General features: G+C 51.0%; 1 protein-coding gene across 7 annotated transcripts in view; it reads right to left on the bottom strand.

Moving 5' to 3' along the window:
* LOC146300479 (uncharacterized) overlaps nucleotides 1-21,241 on the bottom strand; it is a 33,213-nt gene extending 11,972 nt beyond the window's left edge. For 6 of the 7 annotated variants that reach the window (XM_084702795.1, XM_084702787.1, XM_084702805.1 and 3 more), the window contains exons 1-19: nucleotides 10,113-11,641; nucleotides 9,308-9,634; nucleotides 8,637-8,741; nucleotides 8,255-8,297; nucleotides 8,088-8,163; nucleotides 7,612-7,830; nucleotides 6,783-6,870; nucleotides 5,953-6,105; nucleotides 5,617-5,714; nucleotides 5,015-5,187; nucleotides 4,814-4,927; nucleotides 3,616-3,891; nucleotides 3,304-3,459; nucleotides 2,037-3,176; nucleotides 1,525-1,770; nucleotides 1,163-1,387; nucleotides 815-1,039; nucleotides 493-696; nucleotides 149-370 (exon numbers count right to left, since the gene is read on the bottom strand). In XM_084702795.1, coding sequence (XP_084558921.1) covers nucleotides 149-370; nucleotides 493-696; nucleotides 815-1,039; nucleotides 1,163-1,387; nucleotides 1,525-1,770; nucleotides 2,037-3,176; nucleotides 3,304-3,459; nucleotides 3,616-3,891; nucleotides 4,814-4,927; nucleotides 5,015-5,187; nucleotides 5,617-5,714; nucleotides 5,953-6,105; nucleotides 6,783-6,870; nucleotides 7,612-7,830; nucleotides 8,088-8,163; nucleotides 8,255-8,297; nucleotides 8,637-8,741; nucleotides 9,308-9,634; nucleotides 10,113-11,633 — 5,611 coding nt within the window. In that variant the 5' untranslated portion in view covers nucleotides 11,634-11,641. Of the gene's footprint in view, nucleotides 1-148; nucleotides 371-492; nucleotides 697-814; nucleotides 1,040-1,162; nucleotides 1,388-1,524; nucleotides 1,771-2,036; nucleotides 3,177-3,303; nucleotides 3,460-3,615; nucleotides 3,892-4,813; nucleotides 4,928-5,014; nucleotides 5,188-5,616; nucleotides 5,715-5,952; nucleotides 6,106-6,782; nucleotides 6,871-7,611; nucleotides 7,831-8,087; nucleotides 8,164-8,254; nucleotides 8,298-8,636; nucleotides 8,742-9,307; nucleotides 9,635-10,112; nucleotides 11,642-21,140 lie in introns of those variants that run through there. The other variant, XM_084702778.1, reaches the window with a different exon arrangement.
* Nucleotides 21,242-22,925: the final 1,684 nt, after the last annotated feature.

Here is a 22,925-nt window from a genome sequence, read left to right as displayed (position 1 = left end):
CACACACACACACACACACACACACACACACACACACACACACACACACACTGGTTATGCTTTGGAGACTTGAGGTGATGGGTTAAGTTCATCATGTTGAGAATCGGGATGGAAAGCATTGCTTTAGATACTGGAAGGTGAGAGATACCTGGAGGTACGACAATCCGTTCTCTGGGAACCACATCCAACAGGACGAACCAGTCATCATCTCTCTCTCCGATTGGCTGCAGTTGAGTCTGCTCCACAACGGTTGGTGGTGGATGATTTTCCACTTGTACCATAATCATCCCAACTCCAACCTCCATCCTCTCCTCTCTAGACTCAGTCGCGGTGGACTCGATCACCTGAACAGGCCTCTCAAGAAGCACTACTGATGAGCAGAGACAAGGATCCATCAAAGACAGGCAATGGGCTGACAGCAATGAGCACAAGCACAGACAACTGGTGTTCTGGTGAATGGCGAGGCAGAGCAAGGGATTATGGTAATTATACCTGGAGGTACATAAACCGGTTCCTCAGGAACAACATCCACCAATTCAAACCAGTAGTCATCTCTCTCTACCACTGGCTGTGACCGGGTCGTTTCTAGAACAAGTGTGTCCTCTTCTTGTAACTTGATCTCTTTAACCACAACTTCTCTCCTCTCTTCAACCACCCTAGAGATGGTTTCTTCTGTGACACGCTCCACCGAAGCAACTAGTGCACAGAGAATTAGAATCCTTATACACGACACGGGGGCAACTGAGGAGCATTAGCATAGAAGGCACGTAGCTTCTGTTTTGGAGCCATGCAAAGCATAGTAATATAATAATACCTGGAGGTACATATGATGGTTCTCTTGGAATCACATCCACTAGCACAAACCAGTCATCTTCTATCTCTCTCACTGGTTGTGGATGGATCATTTCTGGCCTGGCCTGCTCTTGCGGTATTTCTCTCTGTTGCGGTACAACTTCTGTTCTCTCCTCTTGTCTCTCAATGACGTTCACCTCAGTTAGTGTTGAGATAGTGTCTTCTGCGACAGGCTCCACCAGTGCAGCTAATACAAAGAAACAGGATCTTCACAATCCAGCTATTGTACAACGCTGATGCTAAACGGCAAGCACCGGACAGTGACTATTTTAGAGGCAGGAAGAAGCACAGCAGGGTCATATGGTCGTACCTGGGGCTACATGTGTTAGCTCTCGGCTAACAACATCCAGTAACACAAACCAATCGTCTTCCATCGGTCTCAGAGGCGACGGCGGTGCGATTTCAGACGGACGCCTCTCTCCCCGCTCTCGTAGCTCAATCACCTCAACTGTCACCTCTCTTGTCTCCGCCTCTAACTCCTCGACCATAGAGACAGTTTCTTTTGGAGAGACCCCAACACGCTGATCCACAGACACTGATGAAAAGGAGATTCAGAACCCGGAGGTATGAGAGCACAAAATGGCTGACGGCAATTAGCATACAAAGCACAAGGGAGGTGTAGTTCTTTGGTCTGGACAAAGCGACCACGGGCAGGGAATACATCTGCTTTACCTGATGGCATTACAGATGACACTCTAGGAGCAACGCCAAGCAGGATAAACCAGTTGGCGACTCTCTGAGGCAGCGTCTGGGCTGGTTTCTCCTGTATCTCCGGAGGCCGGTTCTCCCCTTCCAGCTTAACCTGCATCTCTTCAGCTACAACCTCCCTTCTCTCCTCTGTCTGTTCAACGGTTGTCACGTCAGTCTCAGCAGAGGGGCTGAAAGCAGGATGTCTCTGAGCACCCTGCTCAAATGATGCTAAAACAAACGCACACCAAGTTCCAGAAGACCGTCAGCTACATGGTCACTGGAGTTATCTATAGCCATAAAACTAGTACTTTGTAATACTAGTTATATTTAATGACAGTTCATTCTGCAGCAGCTAAATCAAGAGGTTTGGTTAGTTTTTGCAGAGGGCGTGCCTGTTAACAATTTATATAAGCCAGTGTTTGGAGAGAGGGGTAAAGCTGGTATTTCCTAAAAGGAATCTGTGATAACAGCTTCAAGAAACAAGAGGCACAAACCTGGAGGAATCGGAACTGCAAGGTATGGAGGGCGGTCCAGGAGCACAAACCAATCATCTTCATCGGCCCTCTGGGCTTGAGGCAGACTACGATCCATCGCATTCTCTTCCTCATATCTTTCCTCGACGTTGACTTCCTGCCCGAGTGTCCCTTCCTCTACTGCTCCAAGCCAGTTCATGACCACCACCCCCTCCTCTCGCTTCTCCACCTTTCTAGTCTGCCAGTGGCCCTCCCCCGTCTCCCCCTGCCATCGCCAGCTCTCCTCCACAATAGTGACTCGCTTCCGTTTCCTGCGCTCCACCCTTTTCACCTCCGACACTGAGGAGGCGCTGATGCCGGCTGTTCCCTCGCCCTGCAGCGTCTGGCGTTGCTCGTCCTGGGCTCCGTCTGGCAGCAAGCCCTTCAGGAACACCTCCTTTATCTGCTCCTCCAGCTCGTCCTCAGTCTCAACCATCTCCTTTAAGGACTCCACCTCCTCCTCATCCTCCCCCAAGTCCATCTTTTCTACCTCTTTGTCTGCCTCTTTCTGCTGCCTGGTGTCGTCCGGCTCTTTGAGAACTTCTCCTCCCTCTTTCTCCCCCTCCTTCCCGATATCCATCGGTTCTACCACCTCTTCCTGGTGTCTGATCTCTACCACCCCCTCTTCCAGTAACTCTCCCTCCTCTCCCTCCATCTCTTTCTCCTCCCGTGGCCTGATCGCAGCTACTGCGTCTTCCTCCGCATCCTCCTCTCCCAAATCCATCGGCTCTATCCCTTCTCCCGCGGCCCTCCCCTCATCCTGCTCCCTGATCTCTACCCTCCCTTCTTCCTCCTGGTCCTCCTCCCCGACCACCTCAGCCTTTCCCTCTTTCTCCGACGCCACGCCTTCCTTCTCCTCTTCCCTCAATTCCACCTCCAACACTTCCTGGATCCGCTCCTCTAACTGGTCGACCTCCTGAAGCCGAGCTTCCAGCTCCACCACCTCCCTCAGCCTCTCCTCCACCTCCTCCGCCTCCCTCAGCTTATCCACCAGCACCACTCCCTCCCGCAGCCTCTCCATCACCTCCTCCCTGGACCGAGGCTCCTCCTCCTGCTCCTGCCTCGCCTCTCTGGCCCCCTGCTCCTCACTGCCCTGGGGCTGGAGTGGCGCAGGGGGGGAGACTGGAGGAACCAGAGGGCATGTTGTCAGTACTATAGACAGGACGAGTGGTGAAGACCTGCCAGGTGGTAGATCCATGTACTAGCTATGTTCAGTGTCAGCATATTTGATAGGCGTGTAAGAACTCACATGGCGGAGTGTGTGAACGCTCGTAGGAAGAAGCGTCATCGGTGCGGTCCAGCACCCAGAACCAATCATCGCGTCGATCGAGTCGCGGTTGTAACAATCTGTCGAGATTGTCGAGCTTTGCGGAGCTGGGTTTGGCTGAAGACGTCACAGAAACACCTATTTTTTTTAGGAGGGTAGACTACAATTTGGATGCATTCTTGTGCTACGGGTGCCACCCATTTATTTGATGGCTTTTACACCTCGGTTCAATGAAATGCAGGGTCTGGAAACTTTTAAAAGACGCCAAGGCTGAACCTGAAACATAAAATATACCTGTCGTCGGGTAGCGATACCGTAGAGATGTCGTAGGGTCAGGAATAAAGGGAAGAGAGGGCCGTCGACGTAGCAGGTAATACCACTCCTCCTCCTCACCTTCCTCCTCCTCCACTCTCCCCTGCTGCAGCTCATCAGACGCCCGCTCCTCCCCTGATTGGCTGATAGTTTGAGTGACAGTGACTTTCTCAGTTCCCTCCCACGTCTGGGTGACTGTGTGGACAGACTGGCCCCCCTGCCAAGTCTGGGTGACTGTTTGGACAGACTGCTCCCAAGCTGTGAATAGAATACGTGATGATCCTGAGAAAGATCATTTCAGGCCACGGCAGCATTCTGGCGGTCTTTCAGACCCTGGCTTTGACGGTGGCCGCTGCACATAGCGGTTATTATGCTCTGTAAACCAAAGCTCGCACAAAGCACATGAAAGGAGTAGCAGCGTGCTTATTTGAAGATTCACAGTGGAGGCCCTGCAGGAGACGGCCTCGGTGTCTGCAGAGCTACAAGCAAGACAAACGACGCGGCTGAAATGGGACAGATGAGTTCCGCGCCGGCGAATTTCAAAAGGGCTGAATCGGAACGTTCCGGCGCAGTCACAGGATGACTCATTTCAGGGAGTCGACAGGCTGCGCGTGCGCGGCCGCTGCTGGCGGCAGCGTTCAAGAGCTCAGGGGTGCACTCGGAACAGGAGGACCGAACGCGGGTCCCAGACTTGTGCGTCTTCAGCTGCACAAACGGCAGCCTCCCGTTTGGAGAAGCTCATGGTCTTGGCGGGAAAGCGCGAGCAAACGAGTGTTAGGTCATCGGCGAGACGGGAGGCAACAGAACAAGGCCCCAAAAAAAAGAGCAGAGAAGCTAATGTTAGCGATGGTGCAGTTGGGTGCGACAGAGATGGAGACGCCGTCGCGAAGAGCCGCTCTGTCGGACAGAACCCTCCGTGATAACCGGACCCGCCCCGGGGTTAGACGGGGGGGGGGGGGGGCGGGTGACCAGCTCAAGAGAGGCCGGTGACCCAAGGTGACCCCAGTGTCGGGGCCGCAGCGATGACACCCAGAGGGTGAGGGCAGGCGTGGCAGCAGGGAGAAACATCGACGGAAGCTTTTCAAAACAAGTGCAAGTGCAGCGACGGCGTAACTGTTAGTTGCCGAGCGGAGTTGCTCTGTAAGCCAGGCGACAGGTCCAACGAGGGTCCACACGGTACCTGAGGATGGGCTGGGCCGTGGTCGCTCTGATTCCAGCAATAGGAACCAATCATCGAGCTCGGTCCTGTTTGGGGTTGAGAGCAGCTGGCTTGGGGAAGAATCGTCCTCAACAGCTACAGGAGTGGAAGAGGTAACATACGGGATGATCCTGTGGCCTTAAACGCACGCACGCACACACAGACACACGCACGCACACTAACCTCCGTCGATGGTGCGGGAGAGCCTCTTGCTGGCGGAGCGCGTGAAGCGCGGGGCGGGCCGGTCGATCATGGAGCTGGCGTGGCGGGTCTGGGCCTGGGTGCGCCCGCTGTAGCGGAACTTGGAGCCCAGCCCCAGGAAGCGCCGGGACGACGGGGGCTCCACCGTGGACACCCTGCGGGGACACGAGCAAACAACTCAGCCAAAAGCACCACCCTCCACCGCGACGGGGCTTCGCTCGAGCGGCCGTGACAGGCGAGACGGACGAGGGGCGAACGTCCAGCTGTAGACCTCGGTCACGCTCCTCCAGTGTCACCCGCTCGGATGTCGCGTGACGAGATTACGCCAAGCTCCCGCTGCCTCCGTGACACGTCACGGAGACGAGACATGAAGAGATTTCATTCTGGGCCCTGGGACACACAGCAGGTACAACGTGGAGATACCGCCGATGGTTTAAACGGCCACGCTGCCTAATAGAATTACTCCATGAGAGGTTAAGCCCCGGGGGGGAGGGGGGGGGAGGCAATTAGCCAATTAGCATCAAGGTGGCCTGAGAAGGGCCTCTGTTGTCAGGCAGGTCAAAGGGGAGGGGGCGTGGCCTCACCTGAAGAAGGTGTGGTTCTCCACAGACACCTTCCACAGCTTCTTGGAGGCTTTGTAGTTGGGCAGCTTGAAGCCAATGGTGCTCTCGTACTGCTCCTGCTGCAGGGGCGGGGACACAAGCGTTACGTGACTCGTTCTCTTACCCCGGACAGTTGAACAGCACATCTGTTCCCATTGTCGGATATTCAAGTCTCACACAGATGATCTATATTGCATGGTTGACATGGTATTGATACTAGTGAGAAAACAGATATATATATTTGGGGATTTTCATCATTACACATCGGACTAGGCGGATGGTTTCAACAGTTGGGTGTGTAAAAAGCATGATGCCTACCTCTGACGGTCGGATCTTGATGAAAAAGCTGCTGCGCTTGTAGGAGATCTTGAGGACTTTGGGCCAGGGGAAGCGATTGATCCTCAGCTTGTCCTTGTAGACCATCAGCCCACCGGAGCACACCCCCAGCATGATATCTACACCCTCCAGGTCCTGCGCAAACAGACACAAGACCCCACGAGGTGTCATTGACCCACTGGTCCCACAGGAACGCTTAAGACTAGCTGGTACTTTGCACATTTGTGTCACAATTAATCAATAACAATTTTCCATTCAGAATCTTGTTGGCATCCATTTCGGCGTCTCGCGCTCGCCAAACTTGTCGTTAAACTGACAGCACTAATAAAATTGAATTTAATATACATAAAAATTGTCGTTTTTTCCACCTCTGTTACTATAACAGCAGAATCTCAGTTGATGTCAGTGCCCTCCCCCCCCCCCTCCCTGTCTGTAGTAAACGTGCATCATCAGCTGGGTGCACCTACAAGATTACGCCACAAGGAGGCAGGCACTGCTATGCTTTTAGGTTCATGGATAAAAAATACGAATTAATCTGTGTTTTGTTTTTTTTCTTCCTTTTTTGGGACGTGAGAGGGGGGGGGGGGGTCAGGGCGCTGACATCAATTTTCTAATTACAATCTCTGTCCTTGTGTTACACAAGCAAGCACGCCGTTAACACATCACAGCATTCTGCTCGAAAAAATGTGAAAACCTCAAAAGCAGCTTTCAGCTAAGCATGCTAAGAGGCCTACTGTACGAGAGGGGGGATTAGATGAACTCTGACAAAACTACTATTCAGAGTGGGCCTGATGGCAGTGTATTGACAGTACCTTGGCTTGATGGAGATCCACACCGTACATAGAGAGCTTCTTAGCGTTCTCCAGAAACATCATGTCTGCCTGGGCTGGACTCATTGACCTGGAAACAAACACGATGACGTGTTCACATCTATACGTTTCACAGACTGAAAGGGTTTGCTCTCGCATCCCTAAGATGGATTCTTGTTCGACAACTGCTGCTCCCATGGAACAGCTACTAATTGTAGTATACGCTGTGCTACATTGAAATGCAGTACTGTGGTGTAGCCTAGGTCCCCTTGTCTGGGTCTCTTGCCTCAATGCCTCCCTGCCTCTCCTCTTCTCCCCAATACTTTGCCTCTAATCCCCGACGACCTCTCCTGTACGACCTCTCAACATCCCCTAACCGGCTCCTCCCAACCTCCCTGCCTCTCCACTCCACCTCCCCTGCCCACCTCCCCTGCCCACCTCCTCTCCACCTCCCCTGCCCACCTCCTCTCCACCTCCCCTGCCCACCTCCTCTCCACCTCCCCTGCCCACCTCCTCTCCACCTCCCCTGCCCACCTGCTCTCCACCTCCCCTGCCCACCTCCTCTCCACCTCCCCTGCCCACCTCCTCTCCACCTCCCCTGCCCACCTGCTCTCCACCTCCCCTGCCCACCTCCTCTCCACCTCCCCTGCCCACCTCCTCTCCACCTCCCCTGCCCACCTGCTCTCCACCTCCCCTGCCCACCTCCTCTCCACCTCCCCTGCCCACCTCCTCTCCACCTCCCCTGCCCACCTGCTCTCCACCTCCCCTGCCCACCTGCTCTCCACCTCCCCTGGACCCTGCCTCCCCCTCCCCCTCCCCTCCCAGGGCTCACCTGTAGGTGCGGTGCAGCTCCATCACCTTCTCCTCCAGCTCCTTGCTCTGGCCCGGGGCCAGGCGCAGCTCCTTGACGTACCGTTCTCCGTGGACCTCCGGGTCGTACTCGCCCAGCTCCGACTGGGCCGTGTAGGAGCCCAGCAGGGCCAGCGTGACGAAGGAGCAGGGCAGGCTGCCGTTCATAATGTCCTTGCGTAGCTGCAGGCACAGGTAGTACCTGGAGGGAGGGGGACGGGGGGACGGGGGGGGACGCAGGGTCATCATGAGTCAGTCTCAACCAGGAGAAGTGGAACGCGGCCACGAGATGTCATCGTCATTGTTTGTGCACAGAGTCGTCTTGAAAAGCGTCGAATGCCTTTCGGGATGACTCAAGGGAATTGACTCGAACTGAATTCGAGCGAGCAGTCCAATAGGATGTTGCTGTTGTGAGGTTTACGACAGGGGCCATGGCCGGGTGCGTGTGGAGAGACATACCGCGTGAGGTCCTCGGTGAGCTGAGCTGGATCGGGAGGGTAGAACTTGACGTTGAAGGTGAAGTCAAAGGTGGCACCTGAGGAGGAGAGAAACAGCCAGTGAACCCCCGAGCGACTCGCGCGCGAGCTACAGAGAGACACTGCAACGGTCCCGATGACATCACCCACCTGGAACCTGTTTCCGAATCTCCTTGGTGGGATCCAGCCATGTCTGGGGAGAGAAACAGTTCATGAACCACTTGGATACCACAGTACTGCCCTCTGTCGGACGGGCCTTCTCATGCACTGCCTCGCTCACTTCCTGTTTCCATTCGAAATGTTCCTTCGACTGGCGATTTTACGAATTTGCTGAAAACGTAGCTTTTGAATCAGGCATTCAAATGGTAACTTTATTCTGTCGGTCCTTATTGTTATTATACATTGTATTGTTACTATTATTTGTTACTATTATTACTATTATTATTATTATTGTCATTATTATAGCCATTTCCTGGTGAAATTGAACCAAAAGCAGCCAGCCCATCCTATCCTGTGCAGTGAGAGGTCCTACCCTGACGGTGGGGGTCTCCCAGACAGCCAGCCCATAGTAGTCCTTCTCCAGCAGGTTGAGGTGGTCACACACCTTGGCAAAGAGCTCCTGGCCCTTGGCGTGTTTCTGGACAGGACAGAGGGGGAGAGAGAGATGGGGGCGACATCACTACTTGAAAACATGTATTCACTGCATAGAAGAAGCAACAAGATGATTTATTGTGGAGTGTTAGAAGACAAGGCAGAGAGAGAGACATAGAGAGAGACATAGAGAGAGACATAGAGAGAGACAGAGAGAGAGACAGAGAGAGAGAGAGAGAGAGAGAGAGAGAGAGAGAGAGAGAGAGAGAGAGAGAGAGAGAGAGAGAGAGAGAGAGAGAGAGACAGACAGACAGACAGAAAGACAGACAGAAAGACACAGACAGAAAGAGAGAGAGGGAGAGACAGAAAGAGACAGAGAGAGATACCGCGAGACATACAGAGAGAGAGAGAGAGAGAGAGAGAGAGAGAGAGAGAGAGAGAGAGATAGAGAGATAGAGAGAGAGAGAGAGAGAGAGAGAGAGAGAGAGAGAGAGAGAGACATACAGAGAGACATACAGAGAGACATACAGAGAGACAGAGACATACACAGATATATGTTTATGAGATATATATATTTATAGAGAGATAAAGAGAGAGGGGGGTCTCTCTTACATCGAGCTCGCACTCAAACACATCGTCGTCCAGGAGGGTGACTTTGCACTGCATGGTCCGCGGGCGCTTGGAGGGTTTGGACTCCACTGCAGTCTTCTTCTTGTCTTTAGGCTTCTTCTCCTTCTTCTCCTCCTCCTCCTCGTCCTCTCCCCCCTCTTGAGACGACTCCGACGACTCCTTGGCCTCCACGTCCTCCTCGTCCTCCTCCTCTTTCTGCTCCGCCTTCTCCGGCTCTTCCACTCCTTTCACGGCGTCCTCCTCCTCTTTCTTCTTCTCCACCGGCGTTGTCTCTTTCACAGCCTCTTCTGTGGCCTCCTCTTGGGCCTGCTACACGACTCACAGAAAGGCAGCCATGTTAGTGGATTATAGCTTCATACAGACAGGAACGGTTGCACAAAAAGATTGGACTTGAGATGGTCTGGAGACGGTTCGTGCAGAGCGACTGCCCAGAAGAAGTGGTCTGGAGATGGCAGTTGCTCAGAGCTGTTTCTGGCAACTGCCATTCAGGCAAGATCTCTGAAGCGCTCTCCGGAATCATTCGTTCCGCTGAGCCAGCGAGTCTATAGAATCACAAATTCTCGACACCCCAAAAAATAAACAGGAATTTCAAGCGCCATGTGCTTTCCTTATCCTTTTATCTGACGCTAGGTCACAGATCCAAACAATGTACATAGTCTGCCCTACCCAGCCATCTCACTTGAGACTCACTCACTGTGACTCATTCCCCATAGTCTCCTCACCGAGTACACCCCTCTGGGAGTTTGTGCGTATGGCTGACTGCCACGTACGCCTGCCATGGACTCACCTGAATCTCCGTGCTGCTGAGGGAGATCTGGTCTGGGGCCTTCTCGGCCTCTGCTTTGAGCTCCGGCTCGGGGGCAGCGATGGGAGCCTTCACGGGCTCTTGCGTGGCCACCTCGGGCTTCTCCTCCCTCCTTCCCTTGGATTTTCTCTTTTTTTTCTTCCCCTTCACCTCTTTCTTCTCGCCCTTTTGGTCCTTTCCTTGTTTAGCCTTTTCGTCTTCCTCCCGCCGCTTCTTTTCTTTTTCTTCCTCTTCCTTTTTGGCCTTCTCCTCCTCCTCTTTAGCCTTTTCCTCGGCCAACTTTTTTGCCTTTTCTTCCTCTTTGGCTTTCTCCTCCTCTTTCTTTTTTGCGGCTGCTTCTTCTTCTTCTTTCTTTTTTTCCTCCTCCTTCTTGGCCTTCTCTTCCTCCTCTGTCTTTTTCGCTTTTTCTTCTTCCTCCTTCTTCTTGGCCTTCTCTTCCTCCTCTTTCTGTTTCGCCTTCTCTTCCTCCTCCTTCTTGGCCTTTTCTTCCTCCTCTTTCTTCTTCGCTTTCTCCTCGACTTTGGCCTTCTCCTCCTCTCTCTTTTTCAATTTGTCTTCCTCTTTCTTTTTCTCCTCCTCCTTCTTTTTGGCCTTTTCCTCTGCTTTCCTCTTTGCTTTTTCCTCGTCCCTCAGCCTCTCCTCCTCTTTCCTTTTAGCTTTCTCTGCCTCTTTCTTTTTCTCCTCCTCCTCTTTCTTTTTAGCTCTCTCTGCCTCTTTCTTTTTCTCCTCCTCCTCTTTCTTCGCCTTTTCTTCCTCTTTCTTTTTAGCCTTTTCCTCTTCTTTAGCTTTTTCCTCTGCTTTCCTCTTGGCCTTTTCCTCTTCCTTTTTCCTTTTTGTGTCCTCTTTCTTTTTGCACTCTTTCGGTTCTTTGTCCTCCACTGGCTTCTTCTCTTTACTGCTCTCCCCCTTTTCTACGTCTGTTTTCTTGGCCTCTTCCTCTGTCTTCTCCTCTTTTACCTCTACTTTAGCCTTCTCTTTTTTCTTGTCTCCCTTGTCCTCCTTTTCACTTTGACTTGTTTTCTCTTCTTTCTTCTCAACCTTTTCACTCCTCTTCACTTCTTTCTTCTCCTCCTTTCCGTCCTCCTTGCCCTCTTCCTCCTCGACCTTGACCTCTTCTAGCTTTTCCTTGTCGGCCTTCTCCTCCGCTTTCTCCTTGTCGGCCTTCTCCTCGCCGGCCTTCTCTGCCTCGAACCCCTCTCCCTCGGAACACTGGGAACGGCGCTTGAGGAAGGAGGAGAAGAGCCGCGAGAGGCCCCGGCCCGCGGAGGTTCTGGTGCGGGGCTTCAGCTGCTCTTCCTCGGTCGGGGAGCTGGCGCTGTCAGCCGGGCCGGGCTCCGAGGCCTTCTCCTGGGCCTTGTCGCTGGGCTCCTCTCCCTCAGCCCCAGCCTCTGCTGCTGCTGCTGCAGCCTCAGGCTTCTGGGTGTTCTCCGGCTCCGGCTCTGGGCTGGCCTTCTGCTTGCCCTCAGTGTCTGCCTCGCTCACCGCACTCGCCTCTGTCGTCATGGTAGCCACTGGAAACGAGAGGGGGAGAGAGTCAGCGATGGAGAAAAGGTCACGGGTTGCCGTCGCATGCACAGACACATCTCTCTGCGAGACACGTCGGAGGGTCGTGACGCCTATCTGGACAACGACATCGCTCGAAACACCGAGCCAGAAAATAACATACGAAAATAAACTGGGTCACTAAGACGATCACAGAGAAGGCAATTTCACCTCAAAGCCCCACTGACTCACAGCACACATACGTAATAAAAATAAAAATAAACTGTTGTAGTCTCTAAATAAAAGAGCTGCTGAGAATGAATCCATTTCAGATGAAACCACCTAAAGACTACATGCTCTCTGAAAACACACACACACACACAGGCACCGACACACTCACAAACACACTGTTATGAGATTGGATGCCACTTGACGACACAATGGCTTCTCTTGTTGTGAATCCGCATGTTCGAGGCGGCTCTTCGGGGCCAAGCTTGCGGCCGTGCTTATCCGAGGCTCATTAAAACTCAGTCACACAAAGAGGCCATTCTTCTCTGAGGCGGACGAGGAGTACAGCCAATATCATCCTCATCGTCATCCTACCTCCACTCTACCATCCGCCCCACGCCCAGTCCGCCCAAGCTGCCAATCTGACGATTCAAGATAACTGGGCGGTAATCATTTGGAAATGCCATTCTCGGGACGGCAGAGATGCCCCAAAAGACTTCAAGAGTCTACAAGAGCACAACGGCGTCCATTTCAGTGTCTGCTGGGGCTGAGGGCGGTCCACATTTTACATGGGTTGATTTGAGGCATCACTAACGTCTGGGCATGAATGATTAACCCACTTGCTAACGCTTCGATTCACAGCCAGGTTAAGACCCGGTATTCATCTGGTATTCACCGCTAACTGTCGTCGCAAGGTATCTAGCTGCTATTACCGATGACGATGAAGGTAATTGCAGTGCATTTGGCAGGACATGACTTGCCAGGCTTGGTACTTTCGAAACCAAACGGCCTCCTCATTCAGCACGGACGTGACTGGCCGCAACAACGTGAACGCTTGTTTTGCGTTTTGTGTTTTGTTGTTCAAGCGAGAGGGAGACAACATTAGCATGTTGTTTATTCATGACGAGCGTATCGTCTGGTCTGGCAGGGCCGGAGTGTGGTTCCCTCACACTCCTCCAATGCGGTTCACGTCCAGCCCTCCATACGGCTGGGGGAGGGGCGGAGGCAGGCTAGACAGGGTGGCAGGCAGGCCCAACCTCCAGATGCACAGGCCTGGGGGCTGGAGCCTGCGGGGTCGAGCCCTTCATACACTTCCCTCCAACACTATGGGAACAGCAGGGAAGTAAGAGGGGGGAGGGGGGGAGAGGGGAGGGGAGACCCACAGGAGGCCCAAATCCTCTTCAGCCCTCCCATTGTTTATATCCAGTGACCAATAACTGGGCTGCACACTATAACTAATCCCATGCACCCATCCCCCCACACCGCCACCCCACTCCGCCGCCCCCCCCCCCCCCCCTGCCACCCCTATAGACCAGTTCCATGGGTCACCACACACGTGCACGCGCCCCCACACACACACACGTGCGTGTTCACACACGCACACACAGTACGCCTCAGTGCTCCGGGGCTCCTCTGGGTCTTTTAATGCACCGTCATCTCAACGGCGCCTGTCAGGGAACAGACGTGCCGCTAATGGAGCAGCTGAGCTGGTGTCTGCTGCCTCCTCCATTTTGTGCTCGCGGTCGAACATCTCAAGCTCGGGCCAGCTGAGCAGCGCTGACCTGCCACCGTGACTGATTAAGACGGCGAGCCGACTGACGGCTTCCCCCCACCGTCCAAATGGGGGGGAGAGAGAGAGAGAGAGAGACAGAGAGAGAGACAGAGAGAGAGAGAGACAGAGAGACAGAGAGAGGGGAAGAGGAGATAAACAAGTATTGCCTGTAAACACACCAGGAAGCAGTTTACGTTTACATTGAGTCATTTAGCAGACGCTCTCATCCAGAGCGACTTACAGTAAGTACAGGGACATTCCCCGCCGAGGAAAGTAGGGTGAAGTGCCTTGCCCAAGGACACAACGTCATTGGCACGGTCGGGAATCGATCCGGCAACCTTCCGATTACTAGCCCAATTCCCTAACCGCTCAGCCACCCGACTCCAGTTTCCCTGTTGTAACCACACCCAGCAGCTGCTGGGCAGAGAAGAGTCCCCAAAAAGTAGAGATGTCACAGACATCAGAAAAACAAACACGCTAACCCCGATACGCTTCTCGCTATGCGGTACGAAAGCACCCCCTGAATCGTGAGCGAAACCTCCTCGTGGGTGACCATCTCATTAGCGGTGATTGACTGCTGCGCGACGCCCTCCAGAAAACAGCATGCTCGCTGGAGCTGCGGGGATCAGGTGCAGGCCAGATGCTTCTTCACTCGAGAGATCGAGACGGGGATGGAAATGAGGCCAAAGCACACAGGAAATGCACCTCAGAAGTGTGTACTTCTCTGGGTTTGTCAGGGCCCATGCCAGTCCACTTATACATCAGCCTACCTGATACTGTGTGTGTGTGTGTGTGTGTCTGGTGTGTGTTCACTGAGGTAGGTCGTTCTGACGGCATGCCAGTGTGTGTCAGCATGTGTGTTGCGATGGTCGGGCAGAGGAAGACAGAGCTGGCATGGGGAAGCTATAAATAGCTATGGGTTGCAAGATGCTGTGGACTCATTAATTGCCTTTACACAGTCGAGATGATGTCTATTTCTGTTCAGTCGCGCACACACACACACACACACACCAAAGCCGTACGAGTGTCCCAGAACATGCACAGGGCCGATCACGCGCACATAACTCAACACGGTTTCACCTTTTAGGAAATTGTAGATTAAACACATGCTTCCTGGGTGCTGAGAGGGAAGTTAGGGATTTAGAAAGGAGTTTCCCCATTAATTAGGTCTCTTGCGAGATTATCTCCCTCTCTCCTCTCCTCTCTCCCTCTCCCTCTCCCTCTCCCTCTCCCTCTCCCTCTCCCTCTCCCTCTCCGCGCGCGAGGGAGGGAGGGAGGGAAGCTGGCAGCCGCAGCATCGCGATCAGCCGCGCTGATTCATGCTTTATTCTAAGTCACACCGACTTGGCCTCGTCAACAGAAACATGCTGAGCGCCAGAATGTCCGTTCACGGACCCCGCGGTCGCGCGCCTCTCTCCGGGCCAGGACAGAGGCCACAGCCACACGCGTCTTCTGAGTCATAAGCCCCCCTCCGGGGGCCTCTCCTCCGCAGCTCCCTCGGTCTGCTGTGCCATCCAGAGCACGGCGAGGAGCGGGGCTCCAAACCCGAGAGCCCTCGACAAGAGGACTCCCGTTGAAGAGGGGGAAATCCTCCGCTTCTCCACGGACCACGGAGCAACCTGCCAGCCCATGTGCGCCGCGGAGCGTCTGTGAAAAATGAATGGCGACTACCACTTCGAAACATAGGCAAGGAGTTTATACTGCCTTTGTGCGATGGGCGTAGTTCGGAAATGAATGAATGTGGACTGAAGTGGGCAGGGCTCACGTAAACACACAGACCCAGACAAGTGTCCTGGTCGTCAGTGAAAGCCTCAATTATCCTAGACCAGGTTTCAAGCTGATCGATACGGGCAGATGGCAGTTCTGGTGTTGTAACCTGAACTGTCGAGGGATGGTAATGGAGCACGCTGATTGATTGACTGTGGTTGCCTCGGGAGCAGTCCTAAATCCATTTCCACCAGAACCTCAGCCCAAGCCGATTGATCGTACGGCTTTTTCTGTCTACTGGCGTACGCTAATGCGGAGCAGAGTATCTGATAACATTGGTAATCATCCATTTTTGTAACTCGATATCATGAACAAAACATGTACCGCACACAGTTGCATTTCCTATTTCATAAGGTCCTGTTCAGAGAGAAAGTTCCAGTCTTTTCTGTCTACTGGCGTACACGAATGGGGATGAGAAAATCGGAGAACATTGGATGGGATTCATTTTTGTAACTCGATATCATGAACCAGACAAAGAACCAATACGTGCACTGCACATCGCTGCATTAGCCGTTTCGTGAGGTCCAGTTCAGATGAACTGGTTCCATCTGAAATCTGTCCCTGAAGTGTTGTTTTCCATCAAGCTGTGCCTGAGCTTTATGAACCATTAAAGACTCTCACAGCAGATCAATGCACCCTGCTCTCCCTCCCCACAGGAAAGAGCAATTAACTTCCTTTAAGAGGACGGCATTTCCTATTTGCACTCGTCAACACAACACAACAACGTAGTGAGTACGCTAATGCAGCATAACTCCCAAAAGAGGATTAACACCAGCTCCAGGGCCCTCGTCGACCTCGCCCTCGTACGACCGTGCCAACCACATCCTCCAACATCATCCCGGCAGCTCATTGGTGGAGCAAAGGCCGGGTGGGCTCTTCCTGATGGATAGGCCACACCCAGAACCCCTCACCAGTCACATGCTAAGGGATTGAGCCCCTCGCTCGTTTACAATCGAGATGATATCTCGTCATCTCAAAAACTCTCCCTCTCTCCACTCTCTAATGCGCTCCCTCGCTGCCTCCCTCCCGTCCACGTCATGTTTTCAGCCCTTCATAAAAGATTATCTTCCTATATATATCCACTGCCAGTATCAATGGACTCCCAGCTTAGTGGATGAGCCCTTGCCAGTGTGCGAGGGGGAAGCACACACCAAGGCCATCCTCCAGCAAAGATGGATTTGTTCTTAACATATCCCCTCCTCTCTAAGCTCAAGCGCAAGTCAACTGGAAGGAACAGAAAAAGAGCAAATAAAAGTGGTTCGGTCGCTTTTAGGGAGACCGGCGGGGAAATGCTGGGCACTTCCTGGAAAAAGACGTCTTTGCCCGAGCTCAGAGAGAGCAGGGGTGGTGTGGCCACTTGGTTTAGAGAAACAAAAGAGGCTAAGTAGAGGTCAGATGACATACAGCAGAGGTCTGCTGCTGAATGGGAGAAGGCTAACGTGCTCACGCACACCTGGAGGAGCTTGGCTAAGCAGGATAATGCATCAGGCTCTTTTCCACAACTACATCTCAATTACCACACCAAAGCCTTTTATTTGTATTTCAGTTCAATCATAAGGCTACATATATCCTATATAATAGAAACACGTTCAGTATATTAAAACGAATCTTAAGCTAAATCTGCAGAAGAGAAATTAGACTTCACCTCGAGGGGTTATAAAAAGCTTATTATTCAGAGTTTCGTAATGGCTACTGATCATTAGTCATGGGATCCTGTCTGGGAAAGCACTCAAAGTGTTGGCAAGTACAATTATCAAAGTTCCAATTCCACTCCAGAAGAAGACATTTTATCTGGTTAATATAAATCAGAAATTCCTGGTAAAATCTACTTCCCATCCAAAGTGGCTTACAAACGGTCACCCCTAGGATATCAAAGGACACGAGTGCTCTGCTGAAGTGCTATCAGCCAATTTAAATGCCCTCGCGTGCGCAGCTCATCCTTATCCCCCATTCATTCTTTTCCGTAAATAAGTCGCGCACATGTTTCCAAAGTGAGACTCACTAATACATGCAGCGCTCGACCACAGTGTTTTTTTAAATATATATTTTTCATTGTCTTGAAGAAATATTTTGGTGTTGGCAACAACAACAAAAAAACACGCAACATAGAAAACAGCACATTACATCAAACACAACACGCGGTCTTGTGTTCCTGCAGGAAAATGACGCCAAAACACAGATTTATTGACGATTGGATTTGATCGTTTCGTGTGGTCTAGTCTGCCCCTAGGAATTAAATAATGGACCACTCAATGTATAAAAAAATGGCGCCGAATGTTTAAAACAAATAAACATCAACTTCAACAAGACAAAATACATACTTAATTGTGCTTACCTATATCACACTTATCATCAATGGAGAATTATGAATCCCAATATCCAACTCAATCTATTATTCCGTACATTCAATGGAGAAACAATGTTGCAGATCGACACATGCTTTGCTTTGTTGTTCTTTAGGTGTTCGATGCTCGTAAAGGGGAGGAGTCATTCAGAGAGCGGACGAGTTAGTTGGCCGCATGCACCAATTACACGGATCGGTTAAGCCCTCTAAGCCAATCGGAAAAGTCGGAGAAGACATACAATGTGCGTTGAGGAACGGAGTAACCTCCTGATCCAGTTCTAAATAAAATGTTCCGATTGGTACATGGCCATGTATTACTCACTAACGATGTGGAAAGCATGCCACAATGATCTCACAATTACCTTTCTCAAATGAGTGGCCGAGAATGATGGCTCACGGATAACGTGGCAATATGTGGTAACTTTGCAACTGGGCTGGGCTGTCAAACAGGAACGAAGGCTGATACAAATCAACTTTCACATGATGTTTTGTAATCGACCAGTTATTTCCTTTTGAAGTTCATCGATTTGCCGTTCCCACAGAGAAGCTGTGAAATGGGTATTTAATCTAGCCTCAATACTGCCTCAATTAATCAGCCCAAAATAATTTCATTTGTGGCCCAATCCATTACACTTCAAATCTGCAGCATGCGGTGCCCAGGGTCTCATGCTGCTGCTACCAGAGAGTACGTTCCAAAAACAGTAGGGAAGCAACAGGGGTGCAAATGGCCCCTTAACCCCTCCCAGACAACGCCCTATTGCTATCCTACACACAGCCAGAGCTAGGCACATCCCTTAACTCCTCACTCTGGTGTATGGGAGATACTGATTGACACATTGGAATAGCTATCAGGTCCAGCCATTCCACATGAGGATCCCATTCGAGAGTACAATGGTCTCACCCAAGGAGGTGTCACAGCGTTCGTTTTTATTCTCCTCAACCCCGCCACCAACACACACACACACCACTACCAAGCTGTCTTTAGGGGGGACGGCACTGTCCCCGCCCATCTGCCTGACCCCATTAGTGCCATACGGCTCATGGAAGAAGAAGCCGGGGTAGGGGTCTGGGGGGGGGGGGAGGCGGGGGGGCTCGGGGGGCTCGGGGTTCATTATTCTCCAAGAAACACGGGGGGCTCCTTCCCATCACCTTTGTCTCGTGACCAAGTTCACGGGCGAGACGTCATCAAAGTCCAACAGAAGCTACACAATGACCAGTGCCCTTCCAAAGGTTTCTGAATAAATATATATATATATATATATATATATATATATATATTTTTTTTTTAATGATCATTTAACCCCCGAAACCTCCGAAAACAGAACTTTGCTAAACTGTTCCCTCGATACACAAAGTAACAAGGGCCCCAGTCAAACACGCAGATGGAATGTGTATAGGTGAACTACGTGGCTGGGAGCTTTCTGTTGTCCCCCCTGAGAAGGGGAGTAGTCAGAACCACCCAGAACCCTCCCTCCATACTCCAGTTGCCTAGGAACCCCTCCCTTGCCTGGTCTCCCAGTCCCTGATGCAGGGAGCAGGTGTTGAGCTCGACCTCTGCGAGGGAGGAGCCACACCACCAACAGACACACGGTCCCCAAGAGACAGCGAGAGACGACAACCCCACACTCAGACAGCACAACTGACGGAACGCCCGCTAGTGTCAAGAAAGTCAACCCTCTCGCACGACTGACAAGCTTAGGTGTTCCTCCTCCCTCTCCCTCTCCCTCTCCCTCTCCCTCTCCCTCTCCCTCTCTCCGGCAGATACACATACGCAAACCACCACTGCACTCCAGCCGAACACATGGAGTGCGTTTGTTTTGCTCGTCTTTATCCCTCCCTGGCTCCGTCGCTGATTATATAACCCCCCACTTCCCCACCCCTCCCTCCCTCCCTCCACCTGAATCCTGTGCCTTTTTCTTGCTCATGCTCCACGCCCTGGCTGTATCTGGGCAGATGTACAGTATCATGCCTCGTTCTCCCTGCCACGGCATGTCTTATGTAAAACAACATGTGCAGCCATGAACATGCAGTATGAATGCAACACTGCTGCGTATGACCGCGGGCAAGTTTTAGGGAGGGGGGGGGGGGTAGAGGGCTTTATTTGTGCCGAGGGTCTAAGCTCTAAAAAGCACTGGCGGGATAGATGTTGGGGCCGCATTAATATTCATAGCACACCATTATGGTTTAAAGTATTTATGAACCAGGAATGGTCTATGTTTCTTCCATTCTCTAGGCAGACAGCTATGTGGGTCCTCCCCTCTTCCTCCCAAGTTTGGGTCCTTCCATCCAAAGACACTCTGGTTGTATGTAAGATGTCTCCATTATTCCTAACATCTTATCTCCTTGCTCCCTTCTCTAGATGCTCTCTGTTGCAATGAGAATGAGGCGAGAAACAGAAAGTGCGCGCTGCTGCTACACAACCGCAGGTTCTAATTGCAGTATTATACTTGACTGTGACTATGCTGGTAATTAGCACGAATAGAAAGTCTGGGACCGAATTGTGACGGCCCTCTTTGTTCCAACCCTTTTATATTCACAATGTAGGCTGCATATCTATTTCTGCTCTTGTCCCATGTCAATCCTGAAATCTGAGGGGACGTAATCAGCTTGTGGAATCCTTGAGTGTGTTCCGCCACCTGGTGGTCAAATGGAGCATTGTCGTTATACATGGGGTTATAATCTTGGATTACAAGCAGGGTGGTCTACTGGGGACTGTGAAATAATGAGCCGTCAGAACTGCTATGTAGTATAACTTAAATCTTCAAATAGGTTCGCTTTGATAGGGAGAGAAAGAGAAACAGTATGGGACAGAAAGAAAAGAGAAAAAGAAAGAAGAGGAGACAGAAAAAGAATAAGAAGGAAAGAGAGGGGAGGAGAGGAAGAGCAAGCAGGGAACCCCGCCTCGTTGGTTCTACTGCTCTATGCAGCAGTGCGCACTGGGATAGCGAGTGTTTAGGAGAGATAAAGGTCATTTTCAGTCACAAGGCCTCCGATACACCTGCCACTCCCCCTCGTTTTGGCAGTGCGAGTTTACCAGAGTGGGTGCACCAGAAAACCACAACCAATCACACAGCGGTTGTATATAGCAGTAAATAAAATGGCATGCTGTCTTCAAATCCTGTAAAGAGTCATGTTTCGTCTCATTCCTGGTCTTTCCCTCATGCTGTCTGTGAGCTTTACATCTCATTGGCTGTAACCCAAACAACTGCTGTTATAGGTCCCTCCTAGTCTGGGAAACAGTCACATGGGATAACAGACTAGGCTCGACTCTCTATGTGATCGGCATGTTGTGAGTAAAAGCAGGGCTTTGCCTACTAGACACTGTAGCAGGTGCATGCCCTGAGATACCAAGCGAACCTGAAAACATTCGGGACATAACTGAATGTCTGAGAACTGGAGGGCAGAGGAGATACAGAGTCATTCAACTTGGACTCTGGGGAATGCTGACATCCAGTATCTCCCTTGAGTCTTTTCATTCATAACATTCAGAGGAAAACCCAAAAAAAGCACACCCACTCAGGGTAGACAGCTATGCTTGGAATCTTCACACAATCTTCACAGGAGAACGTCACATTGCACAGCAGCACAACAAATACAGTGTTCTTTGAGCTCAGACGTAACAACAAGGCATACTCACCAAATGTTCACACAGGAAGGCATCGCAGATTGAAAAGGACATCCCCGCCATGATGAGGCACACCAACCACATCCAGGGAGGAAAGAAAGTCAGATATTTAATCAGGTCAAATATGAACCTGGTCAATAATTTCACCATTACATTGTTAATCCTTTGTTGAAATGATTTGTGCAGTTAGTCATGAGCCAGAAGTAATGCGTGAGGCCAAAACAGATGGTGACTGGGAACAGTAGCACAGCACTGTTTAGTGCAAGGCCAAGCTAATACACGATCAGCAGTCACACTCACGCATACATACAACAAAATTACATCTATTACAAAAATCCAAAGTTAAGGTGATTTTTCCATAGGTCACGAGCAACGCTCGTGAGAAGGATTGGAAGCTCGAAAAGCACCTGTACATTTGAACATACGTGAACGTATAATATCTTAGCGACAAAAGTCGTGTTCAATGAGAATGACGTATAGTCTACCTGAAAAGTGCCATAAAGACAGGTTCAATGAACAGAGCGCGATCGAGTGAGAAATTTCCAACATCCACCCAACTATTTAATTTACAATAAACAATCGCCTGGACAGAAATGTCTACGCCATACAGTTTACCAATTTCGTTTTTTCAGTAATTACAGCGACCGACATACGAATGTCCCTGTTGCAGTTTGACATAATAAATGGGAGCACAGCGCACGTTGAACTTCGAACGAACTGTTACTGAAGAAATAAATAACACGACTGTTGCACCAAAGATAGGAAATAATTGACAAATGTAACAGCAATCAATGTTACCTGAGATTTGTGTCCTGTACAAGTATCAAACGGCATAACTCCGGTGGTTCCTGACACAAGTTAAAGCGTATTGATCTGAGGTTTCCAGTGACGCTTGTATCGCAATGACGAAGCACTTCAGCGCAGCAAAGGGTGGGGATGCCCCTGCGGACTAGGTGCTCAAAAACCAATCCTCCCCCGAAAGCTCAGAGAATTATTATGCCTGCATGCTTCCAGGGGAAACTGTAGATAGAGCGGGAGAATAACAGCAAGGCTGAAATTCTTGAATACACCGAAGTCTTTTCTGTCTTCCTCGTTACTGGGTTAATGTTTACCTGACTTCTTTGATAGCAGGTGTGTGAATCACGTTTGGAATCACATTTGGTCAAAGAAAGCTTTGTTCTTAGTGCCAGTCTAAACTCGCTGGCATCTGTTCTGGTATTCCCCACTATTGGAACATTAACCTGAATCTTAACAGAACATGCTGCTTCTTCATATTTTAGACTGCTTGCACTGGTATTATAACAATAGCCCATAAAAAGTATCTCAAACGAAATTGCCTGAAAGGCCATGGGCTATGTCCCTCCTCAATGCTGTCTCTTGTGAGTAACAGCATCGCTCTGGCCTGGCTGAGCTCACAGCTGGAGGGAACATGAACAGCTGATGTCAGAGCATCTGTCTGTAGAATTACTTAAAACTAAGTGGCTTGTTTCCAAGCATCCCAAAAAAAAACAGCAGGACAACTTAACAGCACTGTCATGTGATCTGACTCCAAAATAAATCTATCATTGGGAACAATTTTCCACATACCAACCCTTCTTTTTCAGGACATATTGTCTTGTGTCTTAAAGGTTTTACCAGTGAGTCTTTAGCTACACATTAGCATGCAATCATGGAGCTATTTCCCCAGGAGCATAGGCCCAACACATCACAGTTGACACCCAGCTGAATGGGACAACCTCTTTCCCACTATCATGTTGAGCAGAAAAGATACACCCAATGTGTAGATTAGCTTCACTC

This window comes from Hypomesus nipponensis, chromosome 2, assembly GCF_054491055.1.
Source record: "Hypomesus nipponensis isolate SF chromosome 2, ASM5449105v1, whole genome shotgun sequence".
NCBI classification, from domain to species: Eukaryota; Metazoa; Chordata; class Actinopteri; order Osmeriformes; family Osmeridae; genus Hypomesus; species Hypomesus nipponensis.
Note: the sequence above shows the minus strand (reverse complement) of the source record. Positions and strands in the feature narration are given on the sequence as shown.